This window comes from Chenopodium album, chromosome 7, assembly GCF_948465745.1.
Source record: "Chenopodium album chromosome 7, dcCheAlbu1.1, whole genome shotgun sequence".
In the NCBI taxonomy this organism is placed as follows: domain Eukaryota; kingdom Viridiplantae; phylum Streptophyta; class Magnoliopsida; order Caryophyllales; family Amaranthaceae; genus Chenopodium; species Chenopodium album.
The window spans coordinates 50291958-50315308 of NC_137840.1; the positions used below are offsets into that span (position 1 = coordinate 50291958).

At 35.5% G+C, this 23351-nt stretch overlaps 1 protein-coding gene across 1 annotated transcript; it reads left to right on the forward strand.

Moving 5' to 3' along the window:
• The first annotated feature begins 20244 nt into the window (after positions 1 to 20244).
• LOC145640280 (uncharacterized) lies at positions 20245 to 21729 on the forward strand. Its single transcript, XM_081691579.1, has one exon. The coding sequence runs from the start codon at positions 20245 to 20247 to the stop codon at positions 21727 to 21729; it is 1485 nt and encodes a 494-aa protein (XP_081547705.1).
• The last annotated feature ends 1622 nt before the right edge of the window (positions 21730 to 23351 follow it).

Genomic DNA, 23351 nt, shown 5'->3' on the forward strand with positions numbered 1-23351 from the left:
AAGAATAAGGAGAAAATAATATATAAAAGGATCTAGGGCACAGGTTCACCAATAATTAATATTCCGGGATAAAACATAATAATTAATAATTAACATTGCACAAATAATATGATTAACAGGCTCTCGCAATTTATTAATCAACATAGATCTAACAGGCTCTCGCAATTTACTAGATCTAAGTTCCTATTAAAAATAGCCTTTAATATTAAATTAACATCTGCTCGATTCATCAATTCAATATTGTTAAACATTCACGATCAAATTACATCTGCTCGATTCATAATCTAATTGCAAAAAATTAAAACAATTCAATAAGAAATTATCATGCAATACCAATAATCAATAATAACAAATTATCCCTTCATATTAATTATGGATCCCCATAAACCCTAGAAAGAAAACTACTCAGACATAATTAAATCTAAACTAATCAAAGCAATAAAGCAAGACATGATTAAAGGAATAAAATAAACAACTAAGATTAAGAGAAGAGAAATCGTTACCAAAATAAATCTGGAATTAAGAGTAGATTAAGAACAAAGGTTTAAGAGAAAGAAATCTAAGAAAACAATTAAGAGAGTAAAAGAATGAGAGAGAGAGAGAGAGAGATATATATAGATTAAAATCGTATTACGGAGGAGTATTTATACTCCGTACAAATCCTAAACTAAAACAAACTAAAACGACGCTAATCGTCTCTTAATAATTACACGCGCCCGATCGGGCGCGCCTTTTTGCTCTTCAAGTGGAATCTCGCGCCCAGCCGGGCGCGTCACCGGGCGCCGACCTTAGCTTCTCCCGCCCGGCCGGGCGCACCTCCGGGCGCCAGCCTCTTTGGCCAGGCGGCTCTCTTGGGCCACTATTTGGACTACGATTGGCTCTAATTCTTCGGGTCAATCTGGGTTTCCTCTTCCGATCTTGAATACTCGGTTCAAATGCCCCGGTATAACCTATACCAAGCCCTTAATCACCGGTTCGATGACTCTAACCGACCCTGGGCTATAAAAATCTGGTCGTGCTTCTCCTGTGCTCGTGATTGCTCCAAAATATCCCGGGAAAATACTCCAAAAGTGTAATTCCCTGCAAAAGTCAACCAAATCTACGAAAACACTAGAAAACACCAATTAGTAATAAAAGTGGCTCTAAAGAGCCAAAAACACTACTAATTATGACCAAGGGACGGGGGTAAAATACTATATAAAATAGACACATCAGTTATTATTATTTTTTTTTACTTACTCTGAAATTATTTTTGTCTAACCTTATTAGTATTGTAACCTAATGTCTTTGTGTATCTTTTAGAGTTGACATCTCAGAGCTGATTTTTTTTTTATTTATTTTTTTTTTATTGTATAAGTGTTGTTTTAACACCTTGGTGAGTATAATAGTCACTAATTAAGTGTAGGTACTCTTTTATTGTATACCATGTGAATATTATTTTTTTTGAGTTATGACACGACTTGGTCATATATTTTTTTTTTTTACATACCATGGCATTTTAGAACCTTTTTATTATGTGAATATTAGAGTTGATTTTATTACGGTTTTCTTTATTTTATCAGTTTAAGCGTTGCAAAACAGATTAGCAAGTTTGTTACATGTAAAACAAGAAAATTTAATATCAAGATTCTCATTATTACCAAAATCTTGATATTTACCAAAATAATCCTTGAATTTTAATTTATTTACTTTCTTTTATTTACAAATTAACCCCTTTATTTTCCTATAAATAGCCCCCTAATTCTCAAGTTTTAAACACACCAAAATTCTTACAACTTCTCTCTCTAAAAATTCTCTCTAAAATTCTCCTCTAATCTTTGTTTTAGTTAAAATCTCTCTAATTTAGCTTTATTATTAAGTTATTAGCTTATTAAAAAGCATCTTATAATTAAGTTGGTATTTTTATTTAAGTATTGTTATTATCTTTAATTCCTATAAAAAAACAAAAATATTTCAAGTTCAAGTATTGTTATTATTATTATCTTTGTTAAAAATATTAGTTTAATTGCTTAAGTATTCCTATTCTATCTTAAAACCAAAAAAAAAAAGTTTATTTTTTAAGATTTAGCTTTATTTTTCAAGATTATTTTCTATAATAAAAAAAATCAAAAAAAAGTTCTTTAGCTTTATTTTTGCATCAATTTCTTTTAATATCTCAAAAATCCAAAAAAAAATTACTTAGACTCTTTAATTTCATTTTAACTAAGGAGTGATCATATTTTCATCCTTGATAAACCAAAGAGGTTATCCAAAAAATTGCTACATCTAGCTTAAGGTATTATCTTCAATCTTTTCTTAATTTCCTTAATTATTATTATTATGCTAACTAATATGTTTGTTTCCATGTGATGTTACCAATAGGGGTAATGATGATATTAGGTGCTAAATTAGCCCTAAATCTTTCATTACTCCACATTAGAAAGCCAAGCATATTGGTAAGGTGATAGGTTATAAAAAGGGGGGTAATTGCATCTTGCATTGCATCTCTTTCTAATGCATTTTTAAATATGGAAGGTTAATACATTCATGTGTCTGCCTAAAGCATTTTTTTTAAGAATGATTTATTTCTTAAAGTGAGCTTAAAGACCTAATGAATTAAGAGTTTATGTAAAGGTTGTTCAAGAGTAAGGAATTACTTACCACGTTCTAAAGATGGCCTATGAAAGAACCTTTACAACCAGAATCAGTTCCAGTTCTTTAGCTCAAGTGATATAAATTTTCAAGAGCTTTCCAATCATAGCTCACAATAATTTTTTCGATTTTTCTATGAATTTTAATGATTTTTTTTAGTTCAAGCTATCAAAAAGATGAAATATGCACGTTTTTCTCTTAATTGCTTTTTTAAATTTTTATTAATTTCTTTTTAAGAACCTAATGTTGGTATTGAACCTATATTACACTATATTATATATATATATACTTCCTAACTTATGAAGTTTTAATGAAAATGTCTTTAATCTTATTTTAAAAATGATTTTAGAAGTAAGAGTTTTAACAAGCCTTAATTCTAAGTGTTATTTTAAGAAACTTTAATCTTATTTTAAAGATGACTTCAGAAATAAGAGTCTTTAATTCTAAATGTTGTTGTTTTAAAATCTTTAATCTTATTTTTTAAGATGACTTTTGAAATAAATGATGTCTTAAGGACTTTAATTTTCTTTTAAGATGACTTCAGAAATAAAAGTTTTAACAATAAGCATTATTTTCTTTTACAATTTTGTGAACCTTCTTATTTCAAACCCTTTTGTGAACAAGAATGAATCATAACTTTGATTGTTTGTTTTTAGGTAATGATAGTTAATATGAGGTTATGGCCTCATTTCCAAACATGAGGTTAAGATTAATTATTTAGTTGTTTAAGGTTGTAACAATTATCCATCTCCATGAAAATAAACTTATATCCCATCATAATTACCCGATGGATTAATTGACAATCGGATATGATTAAATAGTTTAATGTTCCCTTTTATTTGGAAGTAAGGCCTTGACAGGTGTCGTGCTTTATTTGGCCAATTCCATTAAGCCTAAACACATAACCCTTAGAACCTTACAAAATTACCCTTGAGTGAATTTAAACCCAAAGTGAGATTATATAGTGAACCCTTACAGTTTCACTCCAAAAAATACCTTGACCCACTCAAAAGTCGTCAATCGGGACGCATTTGTTGAATTGTCTTGTTCAAAAGACAATTTTTGTGATCACTAATCGGGGTGATTTTCCTCAACCAAGGTGGTTCATTTTACTTTTATGAGTGAATCCATCAAAGATCACTAAAATCCCACTTACAAAATGACGTTTATGTCAACAACCCAAATTAAAAACCCAATGGAATTGGTTATTTAAAACATGGCATTTGTCCGAACTACGAAGGTTTTGATCCATGAGTGAATTCAAAATCTCACTATGATCGGTACGTAGTGCAACTTTGGTGCTCAAACCTACCTTGTATTAATTTTTTTTTTATGTGCTTAATATGTCTTAAAAATTGATTTTTGACAACGCAATAGTAAGAGCCTGTTCCTTAGAACGGAAGAGAAGACGAGTTCCAGACGTTCGATTCTCTTAACCTAAACCCCGAACCCTGTGCCTTATTTCTTTTTATGGAGTTAACAGTTGATTTTTTATTAAGTTTTAATTTCTTAAAATTGACTGTTTTAAAATCCGTCCTTATTCGGATAAAAATAAGGTGGCGACTCGAAGTTTTGTTTATAAGTCTTATCAAACACTTAAGTGGAACCTTTTATAGACTAATTTATGTCCACTAAAAACCAGGTACCACAGTCTGGCGACTCCACTGGGGACTTTTTTTTTTTTAAATGTGTAGTGGTTTAAACCTGAATTTGCGTTGTTAAGTGTACTCATGTGGTCATTCATCAATTGTCATGAGCATGAGCATTTTTTTTCTTTTCTTTTTTAGGCCGACACCTCTGCCTATTGGTAAGGCCGGATTTAGACAATAAAATTAATGAATTAAGGGCGTAAACCTACAACCGTGCGCTACTGCAATCGGCTCTAATTGGAACGTCCACCCTCGGTGTTCACAGTTGGAAGTGATACGAGGCCACTTGGTTAATAATTTCCTCAAAATGAATTGACCTTTAGATTAAGAAACATGTGCATCAATACATACATGAAGACTCTACGGTCATTTGTGTTAATGATTCATTCGTGTTGTCATGAAAGTTTTTTTTTTTCAACAAAAACTTGTTTTAAGTGAATATTTTTTAGAAAGCTTACTTATGGACCCAACAATAAACTAAGAGTTATCCTTAGACCTTCCCTCATATGATCTCAAGAGAGTTTAACTTTCTAAGACTACTAACACCACATGTGGTGCATTTTAAGCAATGCCAAAATCTCCCTTTAAAACCTTTTCAACTTAAAGAATGGTTTAATCACTATCTATGAATTAATATATGAGTTAATGTTCTTTTCAAAGGAAAGTCTTATACCCCTCAACACCTTGAAGGTTTTCTTAACCATGTTCTTGAAATTGCAGTTTACTTGTTGTTTAGAGACCGAGATATGGATACAGGAGCACAAATGTGTATTGGAGGACAACGTTGGGGTTCTATCCGCCAGATTTACTCTAGGAGGTGTGAATCACTAAGTTCTATATATCATCGGCTAAAGTTACAGGGTTTCCTCAAGTTAAAACACAATAACTACACTATGCCGTCTCTTGGGGCTGATATGGGAAAGTATTGTAACTATTGTCATGACTACGGAAACAATACAAATGTTTGTAGTGATCTGAGACATGCTGTCCAACAACTCATTGATGATGGGAAAATTCCAATTCCAAGATCGTGGACTCCACCTACTCTACGATTTACCGATGCAGATTTGCCGAATGACTACAGTAATGACCGGCCCTTGTCCATTACCTTGGTATCGGATTGTTACAAGGTCTCAAGAATTTTGGTAAACAGAGAGTCCACATTCAACATTTGCAGCAAAACGATTCTCAAGAAATTAGGGTGTGAAGACGCTCCTTTAAGACCCTAAAAAAAGGTGGTTAGAACAAGCGATCGCACTCTCATGCGGGCAATTGGGGAAATCACCTTACCATTAGGATATCATGATTGAGTTTGTAATGCTGAGTTTCAAGTAATCGATGACCCGGAAAGCCTCACCTTTACCCTGGGAAGATCATGGTTACAACACATAGGGGTAATTGCCTCTGCACTCCATCAGAAAGTCAGATTTTCAACCCTGGGCGGCGTAATAACCATTCATGGGGATGCAGTCTTACCGCACACGGCAACCACGGTGTGTAATATGGTGAGCTTTGGGGAAGGTTCGACTTCGAGACCAAAGAAGGAGAATTGTGAAAAATCATTATGGGATTTACTATCAAATTCCTTAATGTATCGTGGGGCTTTTAGTGATTATCTCAAAAGAACAATCATAAATGCCTCAACCCCTTTTAGAGATTTGAGGGAAATCTTCAAACTTGATCCGCACCAGGTCAAAGACGATTTGATTAGAAAGGGTTTTATAAATAACTCACTGGATCATGCAATGATATGTCATAACATCAAGTATTATCATGTTCACATTGATGAAGAATCTTCCATTAATATGTGCCCGTACCATACATTTGTTGATTGGGAATTCGAGGAAGAAGAACTTAAACCTGTAACAATAGATGATTTTTGTAACAACGATTTATATGAAAATGTATGTGGTAAAATTGATACAATTGTTAAATACAAAGGTGTAAGTTTCACCACAAGTTTCATAATTTGTGATATACCAGTTCCCTATGATATCAAACTTGGTCAGCCTTGGATTTACCAATTTCATCCCCTTATGTTAGTTCAATCCCAAAAGACGCCGGCCCAACTTCGTGAATCCTTGACCTTCCATGATGGCTCTAAGAGTTTAACTTTAAGGCCTGAATCTCTAAATGATAAAAGCCCGCATCCAAAAGTTTCCACTATAGAATGATCCAAGGCCTCTTGCCAAGAAAACACTGCCCCCCATTCTCGTCAAACTAGCCCAAAATTATTATATGATGTGCCTATCCATGAATCAATGTATTCTCAAAACGTATTTAAAACCTTAGACGCTTTTCACTCTTCCTCACGAAAAGGGAAAAATGTCGAACATCACGATATTGATCCAGGACTTACCTTTACAGATAGCGATTTACCTCCTAATCACTATCATAATGAACCACTGCATATCACTCTTCGACACGGTGCAAGTTATATTAATCACATTTTGGTTGACACCGGATCTGATGTTAATCTTTGTTCCCGAGAATACCTGTACGAGATAGGGTACAATGATTTACATATCACTTACCGCTCCATTCTTCTCAGAGGTTTTGACCAATTATCCAGGGAAGTGACGGGGTCTATAGTCTTACCTTTGGTACATGAGAATGATCTGTTCAGCATAGAGTTTATGGTAGTGGATTTTCGACTCTCATGCAACTTGTTACTAGGGAGACCATGGTTGCACGGGTGTAAAGCAGTCTCGTCTAGCTTACATCAAAAATTAAGAATGAGAGCGTCATGGGGAATCATCACTATATGTGGTGACTATAGCAAGGGAGCCTATGAAGGAGAAATCTCGTCACAGTATGGTGGTTGGATAAACACCATAAGCACAGTAGGTTATTGCATAGAAAATAATGAAGCTATTGAAGTAATAAGGCGCCCACCCTTTGCAAAAAGAACAATATATTTTCCTATTCCGGAGAATGAGCTGGACAAGCCAAATTGGATGGCTAATAAGGCAAAGGCCGATGATATCCGAAGAAGGTTTAATTGGCTTTACGACCAAGATAAAGTAGTTCCTTGTGAGGGGGTTGAAACATCTGCAAATAAAGTGGCATCTCTTCGAGAAATCATGGAACCCTACATCTTCCTCGACAACATCGACCTTTTTACAACGGAATCGTGCACAGTAGTATGTAAAGCATGGGCATCATGGATCTTGGACAAAGAAGATAACCCTTTCTATGTTGCTAATAAACGGAAAGCTACTTGGGAGAAGCGACTTTTGACCGGGGAAATAGATGCATGGTAGTGTCATTTTCATTTGTTGTTTCAATGAATACTACAAGAAGGGGGGGTTGAATTGTAGTATGACAGTTTAGCCAAACTTTTTGCGGAAATAAAACTAAGTAAGCTAAAGGAACTGAAAGATAGCTAAAGGAACTAAAAGTGCAAGAGAGATTTTTACGTGGAAAACTCCTTGGCCCTAATCAAGGAGGAAAACCACGACCACAAGGGATTTTAGGAAAAGAATCTTCACTAGAATAGGGCAATGACCCATTACAAACTAAAGACTCTAACTTCAAGTTCCTCAATGAACTCAAAGCCCCGAGGAACAAGTCACCCAACTTGTTACTCTTTTCTTCTCTTTCTCTCTTCTCACTTCTCTTTCTCTTCTCACTTCTCTTTCTCTTTCTCTTCTCACTTCTCTTTCTCTTCTCTTTCTCACAAATAGAAGTTCACTCAAACTTCCCAACTTCCCAATACAAGAGTTCACTCAAACCCTTACAAATTCCCTAATACAAGAGTTCACTCAAACCCTTATAAATTCCCTAATGCAAGAGTTCACTCAAACCCTTAAACATTTCTCAAATACATATGAAAGATAGATGTACGAAACTAATATGTTGGACACTTTGAGACATGTAAGGAACTTGGAACCTAAAGGAACTGACTCACCAACGTGGAAGACATAATATATTTCTCATGAAAAACTATTCCACTTAAGTGAGACACTATATGGAATGACTCTCTAAAGTCAGACAGTTTTGAAAGAATTAAAAATGTTCTATTTATAGAAGATTAGAAAACCCACTAATTGCCCATGTTCCTTATGATCAGAAGTGGTCCGAATCTTTAGGCCCACGAATAGAAAACTTCTGATTATAAGCAACAATAATGGGTCAATTAGTTGCTCCACGACTTGCTTAATAACTTCCTTTTTGTTAGGAAAGTAATCAGCACGTTTTGCAAATACCAGCCACAAGTTCCTTGGGGACCAAGTCCTTGTGCTAAAAAATAGGAGTTTAAAACTGACTTCTTTTAGAAGATAAGTTAAAATAACACACTCGTTCATTAATTTAACTTCACATATAATTCATTTTGTTCCTTAACAAACAAAATCTCAACTGAACTCCTACTTTTAAGGTAACCACATTGAAAATCTTTTTCCCACGACTTTGACTACAATAAAATCAGATTTTGATTATAAAACTTTGTTTTATAAAATAAAATCATTTTATAAATTAGTTTATTTGAAAACTAAATCCCTAGAAACTAGGAAAATAAGTTATCTTTTTGACTAAGAGAAAATCAGATTTTATTTTCAAAAACTTATCTTTTATAAAATAAAATCTAATAATAAATATTAATACCAAGTCAAAACTAACTTCCTATAAAGTAGGCAAACATAATGCAATGACTATTTAACGTGGAAAACTGACTACAAGTGCTGTGCAAACTCGTGTTCCTTCTATAAATGAATTCTAGACAGACTAGTAAGGAACTTACTGGTCATCAACACTAAGTTCCTTACCGACTGAAGTTCCAATGTAGTTCTTTAGGCTTGTTCCAGAAAATTTCTCTTGTCCAACATACTTACATGATTCCTAGAAAAATATACTCCTATTTTTCTGTCTTCATGTTTCTCTGATGAAGCTTCTACTCCGATGCTTCTGTTCCTTCAAAGGAACTTCTCTTCTCTGATGAAACTTCTACTCTGAAGCTTCTACTCCCGCGAAGGAACTTCTCTTTACTTGTTCCCCCTGAGGAATTGCTGCTCATTCCTTGCAAAGAACATCTTCTCATTCTTCTTAGGAACTGCATGTAAAGTCTAACAATACGTTTGTACTTTTAGACTTCTTCTCTTTATGTTCCCCTTGAGGAACTCAAGCACGATCCATACATTGTATGTAGGGAACCATCTTCAATGATGATCTAACCTGTACTCAATCATCTTCATGCTTCATGACTTGTTCATGCACATCTCAATACACATATTAGTTAGATAATCATCATTTGTTCTCAATCATCAAAACCTTACAACAATTTCCCCCTTTTTGATGATGACAAACAAATGATGCTTATCACAAGATAGATAACAGAAGATGTGTATATATTCCCCCTTAATCATGCAAATTAGGAGCTATTGAACAATTCATGCATGTACGATAAGGAACTACTCATAAAAGGTTAATAACATGTAATTTGAAGTACATTATATGGACGTACATCAATATGACTTATCTCAGGTACAATAACTATTCAATAAGCATTTATATTAGCACATCACATAATAAGCATCACATAACTCACATATTCTTCCCCCTTTTGTCATTATCGAAAAGGGTAATTTTTGCACACAGTTATTAATTCAATTTAATCATTTATGCATACATACATAAGGGCAAATGTCACACATAACACCATAAAAATGGTTAAACACTTGGTATTCCTAAAAGCTTAAGATACTCAATTTTCAAACTAGGATGCTGCTACACAAATTTCCAATTCACAATCCAAAGACCCAACTTCAAAACCAATGAAGGAACTTGACGGATTAGATACAAAATCAAGCAAAGTTCGATTTTGAAAGTTTGTTAGAGAAAAGGATAATGAATATTTAGCTCAAAAGATATGAAAGAAGATAATGGAAATATTTCGAGTAGAAGGAACTTGAGACAAATGATGTGCTCTTAGTTTAGAAAGTTTGAGATAAGGTTCTTAACAATCATAAGAGTTTAATTACCTTCATCTCACACTCTTGAATGTTCAACAAAACACAACATACACATATAATTACCTTGGTATATATGTACTTACCAAGTTCCTTTCACTTCAACCACCAACCTTCCTTAAGGAACATGTTCATAAGTGAAACTTGAATATTCATGATCAAGTTCTTTCAATATCTCCTTCTGTTCCTTAGCTTTCTCAAGCTTCATGAATAAAATTCTTCATCATCTAAAGATTCAATAATCACTTTTTTTTTTTTTTTTTTTTTTTTTTCTTTTGGGTGACTTTCAAAATTTTCTTTTATAGTAATGAAGATAGAACTTACTCATATACTATTGAGTTCCAACACCAAATATATGAACCACTTTAATTGGTTCCTCCCTTATTTCACCTTAGTTCCTTATCCTTCTTTTTCATCTTGGGATTTATTTTATCCTCAAGTTGATTCTTCCTCCAAGACATCAAATGATAAATCACACGCACTTCAATCCTTTCACAACTTCCCCCTCAACATGTATATATTCATCCAACTCTTCATGTATCATTGAACCATAAAAAGGGATGAATTTAACTTAGAGCACATGGGTTGTGTGAAAATAGAGTGGGAGGATATGAATGAGCTGAGGAAAACATAACGAATAATGATCTTCAAAGTTATGTATATGTAAAATATGAAATTGAGAAACACAAACCATAACACAACACGGACACACAACATAATGTTGTAGAATAATGTTGTTTTCGAAGATGAATGGTGTGGATAATTTGAAAGTTGGCAAAAAGATAGGTTCGTTCCCTCTAGAATATATAACCATATGAGATAAAATAGTTTGGGAATATACCTGTCCTATTCCATCAAAGCTTCTTCCATTGTTCCTTTGGCAACTTAGGATTTTTGTATTTGACAACATCCATAATTCTCAACGAGACCTTTGACACTTTTAGGCAAGTGAATATGTCTTTTACAACACAATAATTAAGTGTGAAACATTACACTTAAGCGTATGTATGTATTTTACTTCATTTATAATGTGCACAAGAAACCACACTTAACAATTATAAGAAAGAAATATGTATATATACTCATGCCATACTACAACATATTTTATTCCATAAAACAGTCCATACTTTACTAATTAGGTGAAAGCATAAGAAAGAGATTCCACATATTCAAACATCATATTGCAAGTTCCTTAATAAATACAACACTCAATTCAAACATCAACTATGCAATTTCGTGAATATAAGAGGACTTACCTCAAGTTATATTTCACCATGTATCACAATAAATTTGCAATGGACCAAAATTTGATGGCTAAGTTACGAGTTCCTCAAGGATTTGTTTCATCCTCTTGATGCACTCACATCCGATGCGAACAATCACTTTTGACTTGAAACTCATTAAGTGACTTTGATGTCACTGGCCATCTTTCTTTGAAAGTTCCTTGTCGTATTTTTGTCGATTAGACCACCATGCCTTTCTCTTATTTTGGATGTTGATCCAAAGAGAAACTGAGTTCCCCATCATGCTTTTACAAGGTTAGAAATCCCTTGCAAAAAGATTCGTTAGTTGCACCAAAGATATAAACAATATAAGTATGTACAACTAATAAATCAATAAGTTCCTCTAGAAAATAAAACAATTAATTTTCACATTAGCTTCAAGAGGGAACTTGAATAATCTCCTATGCCATTGAGTATGAACCTGCTTCAACACTTAAAGAGCTTTGTTAGGTTCATTAATATGGCAAAAAGATTTAGGATTTTCAAATCCTAAAGGTTGTTCCTCATAGACATCTTTAATTAGAATATTTAGAAAATTCATATTAGACATCTATTACAAACAACTTGATTCCCATGTAAGCAGCAAAATAAATGATATGCAATCAACTCATTATCTAGCTATAAAAATACAAACCTGACAAAGTTCCTTGATGTCTGAACTATGCTCATATCTATTCATAAACACTTATCAAATGATTTTTGGTGTTCCTGAATAAGTTCATGGTTCTGCACCTTAGCTAATTCATTTACACCTCGTTGGAAGGCTTAATGTGTTCCTTGTTGGAGCTTAAGGAACTACAGGACAATGTAGCTGATTGATGCTGCTTTATAGAGTGACATACTTCTGTAGAAATTCCACTAGTTTCAAAGGAACTAGTGAGTTCTACACTAAATTCTCTTAAACCTGCATGCTGGGAATAAACATGTTAGATTCATAAAATTTATAGTCACTCAATGCACATTAATACCTTGTTGTAACATGTACATGTTTCACACGTGGATGTGCACCATAAGAACACCACCTTACTACTTCTGTTATCAAACTTCCCTTTTCAAATGAAGGGTGTCTTGTTTCTCAAAGGTCTAACCATTTCCTTGTATATGATGCAGCAAGTAGCATTGATAACTTTGTAGTGATTTCAACATTGAGAGCTTGTAATCAACACTTTATTCCTGCACAAATCATTACACTTCAAAGGAACTTGGTTCCATGGTTAGATCTTTAATATAACACTTGATCATTACTGCTTAATCACTTAATCCCTCATAGAAAAGATAACAAAAATATAGTCTTTGTTACATTCTAAGGTAAGTGATTGCATAACAATTATCAAATATAACCAAGACATATCACTTTCAATCCCAACTTTAAATACTCAAGGGTTCACACAAATTCAATTGAATGAGGTCCAATAGGTTTGTGTTCCTTATCATTATTTAGCTTGAAAGAAGATAAATTAGACAAAATCACTGACTTTTCATACTTCACAAACTTATGGTAAGGAACTTGATATAAGATAAAGTAACAACCAAGTTCCTTGGCGTTTATCAAGTATGGAAAACTAACAAGTCAAATATATGTTTGAAACACAGAAGAATTCATTTTCAATAAATCCTTGAAATGTCAGGTTATTGTAAGGAACCAAATTGTGACCCTTACACATAGTATGAGTTCCTTCTTCGATTCCCTTTCAATATGACACTTCTAGTTTTATAGATGATGAACTATTATTGGTAAAACAAATAAAGTTACAAAACTTTGAAAATATCGTAATGTGCTTCATGATCTCGAAAGAATGTTCACAATGGAGAAGGAACTTAACTTACCAACCTTTTAAGTTAATACCAAAAGTTGAATTGAAGTTCCTCCATCGTAGGCCACTAGTAAGAAAACTTTTGTCAAGCCTTATATCACATGTTAAGAGCACCCACTGTCGAGATACCACGAGTTGTTCCCCCTCACCAGATATCGCCTTCTTTTCCATGTTCCTCTTGATCTCAAACTGGAAAATGTTCCTTTGGTCCTTTTGGACCATTCCACATTCTCTTGGGTTCTTTTATCATGAGGAATTGAATGAGTTGATTTGATCTTCAATGTTTTAACACCATATCAACCATGGATCCTCATATCTTTCTCATAAGCATAAGACCTGTAATTCCCAATTGAATGATTTGTGCAATTTTCAAGGTTAGTAGGTTAGTGAATAGAAATATGACACAAAAAGCTCAAATCATAAAGTTCCAAAGTATACTCCCTTAAGAATGTCATCCCATATTTAAGTCTAAAAGTAGGCTTTTGTACTTCCAATACTTTGCTTGGAAGTCATCATATAGCACCAACATCCTTTGTAGAGAATTGAAAAAGGAATTTATGATTTATTTTTGGGAATCAAAATCAGCAGGAACTTGAACCGAAACTTGTATATTATATATCGCGACAACTTAATGTAAAGTTGTGTTACTTCCATGTTGTTGGTTCCTTCCTGCATTCTTAAATCCACCAAGTTCCTTCAGATCAACGTCTAAAGTTCCTTGATCCAAAAACTTTCTTTTTATGCATTTATTCACATCAGGTATCAACCTACAAGACACTCATTATTAGCCTGCACAAAACTTGAAGAGAAGTTATGAAACCATAGTGAATCTACTTCTCTATCATAATCTTTCACAATTATGCAATTGAAATATTGAAAGTAGCTTAGCATAATTAAGTAAAAGATTAAATAAAACAAAAGGCAAACAAATACTGACAAAAACTACTTATAAGAAGATGTAAAACTATCTTACCCATTAGCATGTGTAAAAAGTATTACTTTCACATACCTCTTATAAAGACGTATATAAAGAGGAACTTGTATATGTGCCCTAATATACAAGCGACCATCCAACGTGGTTGCTTCCTGTCATATTGAGTCTGCAAAATCTGATTGCCTCTTGATCTTTGGAACCCAAAATAAATTAGGTTCCTTCCCGTTAGTAATAGTAGTCAAAATTAATAAAACTACTCCTACTAACAAGGAACAACATGTATCTATACAATAGATATTTAATATACATGAGATACATGAAGAGATACTATTTTCTCTGACACAACTCAAAATTTTCGTGTATTACCAAGTCAGAAAAATAAAGTTCCTTTTGATAGGAATCCAAGTTTGTCGTTCCACAAGATGTGTTCCTTGAACTACTTCTAATCAATCAATTCTTTGTGAATAAAATTCAAAAATTGAAATCTAACATACTGACTTTTAAACATACTAAAAATCAGAATAGATGTTTATCCAAAGTTGATAAAAGAATTCAAAAGAATTAACATGACATCAAGCAAAAATACAACGAGGAACATGCTTACACCAATGTATGCATACAATGAAGAAATCAAAGACAGAATACTTACCTCAAAAGTTTGAGTCTTTGAATACCTTTCACTTCTCCAGAAAAAGTTAATCTTCATCTGCTTCTAGGAACAACGTAGGGTTGAGTTCCTTCCTTGAATTTTCTTGTACGTACTCATCTTAGCCAAGACCTTGCTCGTCAGGGTTGCCTGCTTAATCAAGAGCTCCGGCTCTGATACCAATTGTTGTTTCAATGAATACTACAAGAAGGGGGGGTTGAATTGTAGTATAAAAGTTTAGCCAAATGTTTTGCGGAAATAAAACTAAGTAAGCTAAAGGAACTGAAAGATAGCTAAAGGAACTAAAAGAGCAAGAGAGATTTTTACGTGGAAAACTCCTTGGCCCTAATCAAGGAGGAAAACCACGACCACAAGGGATTTTAGGAAAAGAATCTTCACTAGAATAGGGCAATGACCCATTACAAACTAAAGACTCTAACTTCAAGTTCCTCAATGAACTCAAAGCCCCGAGGAACAAGTCACCCAACTTGTTACTCTTTTCTTCTCTTTCTCTCTTCTCACTTCTCTTTCTCTTCTCACTTCTCTTTCTCTTTCACTTCTCACTTCTCTTTCTCATCTCTTTCTCACAAATAGAAGTTCACTCAAACTTCCCAACTCCCCAATACAAGAGTTCACTCAAACCCTTACAAATTCCCTAATACAAGAGTTCACTCAAACCCTTACAAATTCCCTAATGCAAGAGTTCACTCAAACCCTTAAACATTTCTCAAATACATATGAAAGATAGATGTACGAAACTAATATGTTGGACACTTTGAGACATGTAAGGAACTTGGAACCTAAAGGAACTGACTCACCAACGTGGAAGACATAATATATTTCTCATGAAAAACTATTCCACTTAAGTGAGACACTATATGGAATGACTCTCTAAAGTTAGACAGTTTTGAAAGAATTAAAAATGTTCTATTTATAGAAGATTAGAAAACCCACTAATTGCCCATGTTCCTTATGATCAGAAGTGGTCCGAATCTTTAGGCCCACAAATAGAAAACTTCGGATTATAAGCAACAATAATGGGTCAATTAGTTGCTCCACGACTTGCTCAATAACTTCCTTTTTGTTAGGAAAGCAATCAACACGTTTTGCAAATACCAGCCACAAGTTCCTTGGGGACCAAGTCCTTGTGCTAAAAAATAGGAGTTTAAAACTGACTTCTTTAAGAAGATAAGTTAAAATAACACACTCGTTCATTAATTTAACTTCACATATAGACCAGATTCATTTTGTTCCTTAACAAACAAAATCTCAACTGAACTCCTACTTTTAAGGTAACCACATTGAAAATCTTTTTCCCACGACTTTGACTACAATAAAATCAGATTTTGATTATAAAACTTTGTTTTATAAAATAAAATCATTTTATAAATTAGTTTATTTGAAAACTAAATCCCTAGAAACTAGGAAAATAAGTTATCTTTTTGACTAAGAGAAAATCAGATTTTATTTTCAAAAACTTATCTTTTATAAAATAAAATCTAATAATAAATATTAATACTAAGTCAAAACTAACTTCCTATAAAGTAGGCAAACATAATGCAATGACTATTTAACGTGGAAAACTGACTACAAGTGCTGTGCAAACTCGTGTTCCTTCTATAAATGAATTCTAGACAGACTAGTAAGGAACTTACTGGTCATCAACACTAAGTTCCTTACCGACTGAAGTTCCAATGTAGTTCCTTAGGCTTGTTCCAGACAATTTCTCTTGTCCAACATACTTACATGATTCCTAGAAAAATATACTCCTATTTTTCTGTCTTCATGTTTCTCTGATGAAGCTTCTACTCCGATGCTTCTGTTCCTGCAAAGGAACTTCTCTTCTCTGATGAAACTTCTACTCTGAAGCTTCTACTCCCGCGAAGGAACTTCTCTTTACTTGTTCCCCCTGAGGAATTGCTGCTCATTCCTTGCAAAGAACATGTTCTCATTCTTCTTAGGAACTGCATGTAAAGTCTAACAATACGTTTGTACTTTTATACTTCTTCTCTTTATGTTCCCCTTGAGGAACTCAAGCACGATCCATACATTGTATGTAGGGAACCATCTTCAATGATGATCTAACCTGTACTCAATCATCTTCATGCTTCATGACTTGTTCATGCACATCTCAATACACATATTAGTTAGATAATCATCATTTGTTCACAATCATCAAAACCTTACAACATCATTAAAGTTATTTTTGAAAAAGTTTTTTTTTGTTGCAAACTACGAGCGACTTGATCCCTGAAAAAAAATGAAAAATTAAAAAAAAATGAAAAAAATCTTGTAACAGGGTACGTAGGCAGCTCGCTTTGAGTGCAGTCGCAAAAATTTAAAAGTTGGTTTCCTTATTGTGTCGAACTACGATAGGCCTAATTTCCTGAATCACATTACACTCAGCACATTTCCGCACTCAGGAATACGTAGGCAGCCTTCGGGCCCGGCCACTAACAGTTTGTTATTGCTGCAGGATTCACTTATTTATTTATTGATTTATTTATTTATTTTGCTTTCCTTCATCATGAGGTGGAAAATAGACGAATAAGAACATTAATTCATATTTACATAGTGATATAACCATAACAGTAAATAAAAAAAATACATAATGCAAAAGTCAAAAAGGCCCTAACTGAATCTCAGGAGACGGTGGAGCTTCGAACACCTCTGTTTGACCCCAAGTAAACCCTTGGCGATGATCAACCATAAGGAAGACTCCTCGAAGCATGTCTTGAGGGGAATGTCGAATACTAACTTCCCAACCACGAGAGCGCATTAGGAGTAGTATGTCGCATAACTTTTGCTCGGTATTTGTTGGGTAGACATCAAGCCTAGATAGAGATGAGATGAAGCGGTTAACGTCCATCACTACTTTTAATTGTTTCACCTCTAGAGAGCGAGCCTTTTGCAATCCATTTTGCAGTAAACAAAGCGAGAAAAAGGAAAAGCTAGGTCCTCTAAGCCTTGAACCAAAAACCAAACTTCCAAACATGCCCGGGTTCTCGCAATATATACCTACCTCTACATCCATCTGAGCCATCCGATAAGGCTGCTAGAGATAGAGTATGAGGATCTTCTTGTGACCAAGGAGTAGTCGACAATGCCTTAGTTAATCTATCTATTATTATGAAGAGACTCCTTTGACCTATTGACCATAAAGTCTCAGGGAGACGAGATACGTAACGCCTATGACGCGAAGGTAGTTTTTGAAGAAAATTCTCCCTAGATTCTCGATAGTTTGAAGGACCACCCATCATCATTGTTAAGTGATTGTAGGTTATGAAGTCTGATATACCCAACCAGGGATGATTAACTGAGCTTTGGGGTGGGCCTCTCCCTTGGCGTGAGGAAGTCCCAGAATAAATACTATGAGGGGTATTGTAAGCCGATATGGCTATTGATCCTTCAGACAATCGAGTGAGTGAAAAGAAACACGTGTCACTCCATAGGAATAGAGTTGATGGGAGAGAATTATGCCCCGCAAGAATACAAGACCTTGTTACATCTATGTTTTCAGAGACCTCCTTGCCAATTGACAAATTAGAGATGAGTAAGACCAAACAAGTAGGAATATGGGTTTTGTGTAATAGGGAGATATTATGTAATATTTGACTCGTACAGTACCCACGAGCATCCCAAAACAGTAACCTGAGAGATGAGTACATGGGAAGATTAAAAGGGAAATGTGATGGCAGGTTCGGACTCTCTACGAGTTGGCTAGCGAATGGGAGCTTTTGTTGGCTTATAGTAGCTATGATAGGGTAAAACGAGTCTTCAGAGAAACGTAGAAATAGAGACATAGCTAGCACCATTGTATCTGCCACAAATAAGGAAAGTGACTCTGAAGAGTTATTTATCTCGAATACCTGGGGTGGACCAGTCACTAGTGCAAGTTTCACTTGAGGAACTGAAGGTGGGATAGCTGTAGATTTTTGATCATAAGGGAGAGAGAGGTTTTCCCTAGAAAATTGAGATGGATGATCTTCTGGCCGTATTGAACTAAGAATCTTGTTGCGTTCTCTTTCTCGTAACTCTTGGAGGGAGGAGCGCGAAGTGTCAGAGAAGAAGTGAATTAAATCTCTAACGCGTGAGGCATTAGGATCCATAACTTAAATTTAAGCAAAGTAAGCAAATCTCAAAAGAAAACACTTGAGATTTTAGAGAGAGAAGAAGTTTGGGTGAATAATCCTTGTTCAAGTTTTAGTTTTTTATAAGCCAGTAACCAATGGTGTGTTCAACACGCAAGGAATCCTCGTAGTAGGGGTCCAATATATTTTTTTTAATATTTTATTTTATTTTTGAAAAAAAAAACCTTTCTTTTTTTTAGAAAAAAGGGGTGTTCATTTTTTTTAAGAAAAAATCTTTTATTTACTTCTTTTTTTTAGCTTGTTGAAGAAGTTTTTTTTTTTTTTTTTTTTTTGCAATGTTCCTTTTTACCCAGGAAATCCACCTGGACCCGCACAGGATCTAGGCTTGTCCGACAAACCTCTTTTCACAGATTACAATCCGATTTAGTAGCCTTCTCACTGGGTCATTCGACGCCAAGGGAAATTCATTCTCCACCACCAAGCGAAATGTCCGAGATTCCTGGCCATGAAAGTTCGCTAAACCCTGATCCATCCAATGATCTTCGAGGAATGATGCGAGCTATCCTTGATCGTCAAGATACTATGGAACAAACAATACAGAGTTTGTTAAGACAGAGTGCAAGTGCTCCTCCTCCTCACCATGATTCAGAGGTAGCTTCACCATTACATTTAGATGATGGAAATGGTGATAGAGAAGCTCCTACAAAAATTGAGGAAGATATTCTCAAGCTCAAGGAAGTACTGAAGGGTATGACCAAAGCAGAACCTTGGTTGGATATTCATGGTCTCACCTTATTTCCGAAAGCACGACTGCCACCTAGGTTTAAGATGCCGAATCTCACGAGATTTGATGGTACAGGAAGTCCCACCAATTTCTGAAAATTATACGTAGGGGCTATGAGTCCTTGGGGTGTTGATGAACCTTTAATGGCGCAATTGTTTCAGCAATATTTAGATGGGGCTGCCGCTCATTGGTTTCTTAATCTGGAAAATTTAAAGAAAACTTCGTGGGCCGATATTGTGCGAGAATTTTCTAGCCAATACAAATATAATGAAGAGATCGATGTAACAAGGAGGGAGTTGGAGACAACTGCACAAAATCCTAATGAGACGTTTTCCGCCTTCATTACTAGATGGAGAAACAAGGCTGCAAAGATGGTGAATAGGCCGAATGAGGAAGAATAATTACAGATGATAGTGAAGAATCTTCTTCCCGTCTATCAAGGACGAATGGCTTTCCAGTATTTTCCGTCATTTAAAGCCCTTATATCAACAGGAACTTTGGTAGAGGATGCCATAAAAAAGGGAGATATCAAAAAGGATGAAGGGAGCAGTAGTAACACCTCTTACAATCCTAAGTTTGGGGGGAATAGGAAAACCAATAACAACGACTCAATACCCTCAAAACCAACAAACTTGATACACAATATCGGCGTCGCACCAGCATTCCAACTCAAGCCGCAGAGGAATTTTTCTCCTTTGAACATGACCTATGCTCAAGCTTTCTCCAAACTAAAAAAGGCCAACCTTGTTCAACCTTTAAACCCAAGGCCACCCCCAAGAAACCCTTCTCCCAGTTACAACCCAAACCAACACTGTGAATTCCATCAAGGGCCTGGGCATGACATTAAAAATTGCACAGCATTGAAGCACCGTATTCAAGATCTAGTAGATGGAGGAAGGCTTTTAGTTGGGGCACCCTCTGATAAATTTAAAAATACACAACCAAGCATCACTAATAATCCTCTCCCCAATCATAAGCCTCTTGTCTCTATAAACACCATATCCACTACCAATAACCAGATTGATCCAACATTACTAATGGTTCGAAATACCCCTCAAATGTATGAGATGCCATTATCCGAGAATTATGTGTGTGTTGTGTATGATCACTCCACTCAGCAAAAGGTCAAGCTTGTGCCATGCAAGGGTTTTGATGTCATCTTCAATAGAGATTCGTTCTCCGATGTCTGCGCCACTATAGGATATGATGGGGCATTTTACCTAATAGATGATGAAGAGGATGCTCTCTCGTTGTTGTCAATGGCTGAGAAAAATGCTGGGGCACACCTTAGTACCCCTAGTAATTTTCAATGTCCGATCTATCTTGATGATCTTAGTGATGATGAAGATCTACATGTGGCCCATTTGACTCGTGCAGGTCGTCATTTTGAACCTTCATATCTTGAAGATGAGAACCCTGTGGAAGCCCTGAGAAGGAAAGAAAAAGACAGGGAATTAGTAGAGGTGAATAAGGAAGAAGATGATGCTATTAAGCGCATGAAGGAGGTTAATGCAAATGTTTCTATATGGAAGTTACTGACTCATTCACAACCTCATCGGGCTGCTGTTCTGAGACATCTCAATGAAGTTTCAATTGATGCATCTATAACACCGGATCAAATGGTAGGACTTATTCATGGAGCCGACCACACTTTAATGTTTACCGACGATGATCTCCCAGAAGGTGTCAACCATAACAACTCTTTGCACATAACTGTGAAATGTCATGGGTGGACAATACCCCGGGTACTTATTGACAATGGTTCTGCCATCTTCGTATGTCCTTATCGAGTTATGACGAAGCTCGGTTATCAAAAAGAAGATTTGACACCTTCAAGACAGGTTGTTAGGGCTTATGACAATGCCAAAAGGGACGTTTTGGGGTCAACTGAGTTACTTTTGGAATATGGACCAGTGGCTAGAAATGTTTAATTTGTGGTAATTGATATTGAAGCGTGCTTTAACCTTTTGCTCGGTAGACCTTGGCTTCATGAGAAAAGGGCGGTAGTCTCTACCTTACACCAAAAGGTGAAGCTGCTCACAGATCATGGTGCAGTGACACTTGTGGATAATCCAGAAGTTATGAATGTTTCTAGTGTTGGAAAATCAGTGCTCCATTTAGATGAAGAAGAGGGTAGTCGATTAGACGGATTCACTATTCATAATATTGGATTTGATTCAAGTAGCTCATGGAAAGAAGAAGAAGAAACGGAGGAAGATACGGAAAAAGGACTTAGAGGAAGACGAAGAAACCGAGGAAGATCCGAAAGAAGAAACTGAGGAAGATCCAGAAGAAGAGCTTCAAGAAAATGACAATGATTATGAGGTTAATCCCCAAGGAGCTAGAGGTGGAACAAACTGGTCCAATGAAGATGGGGTAGAAGAGGAGCCTAAAACTCCAAAAGACAGCGATCCTTGTTTTAGAGGAGAATCTTGGACAAGTAAATCCTTTAAACATGATGAGGGATCTCGGAAGAGGTCTAGGGCCGAGGATTTTGATTTGGATTTTGATGTCCTGTGTTATAGAAGGTTGGTATACCCGGAGGAGTTGATTCTTTTCCCTAACTACAGGCATGTAGATCGTTATCTTAATCTTCCTCAGTTTGAGAAGTTCAATGGGTTGGGAGATCCTATTCTCCATTTATACAACTTTGTGAACACCTTATACCCTTTAAATGTTCCAGAAGAACATCTTCCTATGTTGTTTAATAGAAGTTTGGGTGGACCCGCGTTATCATGGTATTATACCTCAGGGGTAACAAGTAAAGGCTCTTAGGGAGAAATAGCTCAAGCATTCAGTGACTGGGCATTTGAATTTCGACAGACTGACACCGAAAAACTGAAGCTAGTGAATATGGAGCAAAGTGACCGGGAATCATTTTCACATCTCTTTTCAAGATGTTCTTACATTCGGGCTCAACTTCGTTTTCCCATAACTGATCGGGAGTTTATGTTGATATTGCTAAGAAAGTTAAATGATTTTTATTATCGACATATGGTCTCCATCAAATACGCCGATCTCTTGCACATGGAGAGACATGGTTACGAAATTGATGCCTATCGACTACAGGAAAGAAGGCCTAAGGTGCACCCTCAATGTGAAAGAGCTAACAGGAGGATATTCACTTGAATCGACGAACCATTGAGTGTGGTGTACGATTGTTTGAGCAAAAAGGGTATTCTTCGGGCAAAAAGCTATGTGTATTCATTACCACCACATGGGACCGATATGAGACAATATTGAAGTTATTGTCATCTATATGGGCATAGAACAGATACTTGTTACGACCTTAAATGTGCAATCCAGGATCTTATTGATCGTGGGACCATCACTCCGGCCCATCCTAAGTCTAGCGCACTAGAGACAAGCCCGGCACAGCCACATGCCTCTCAAGATGATTTGTTCCTTCAACTACTCGAAGAAGGTCGTATCAAGCCACTACCTCGTCGAGCAGGACCTGATCCTGTTGGATCAAATCTCAACAAATATTGTCACTATCATCAGTTACATGGCCATGATACTAACGAATGTCACGCCCTCCGTTGGTGTATAA

What these genes read in the sequence shown, in the direction of transcription:
- LOC145640280 (XM_081691579.1), top strand. Translation starts at nt 20,245, where the DNA reads ATGGCTTTCCAGTATTTTCCGTCATTTAAAGCCCTTATATCAACAGGA.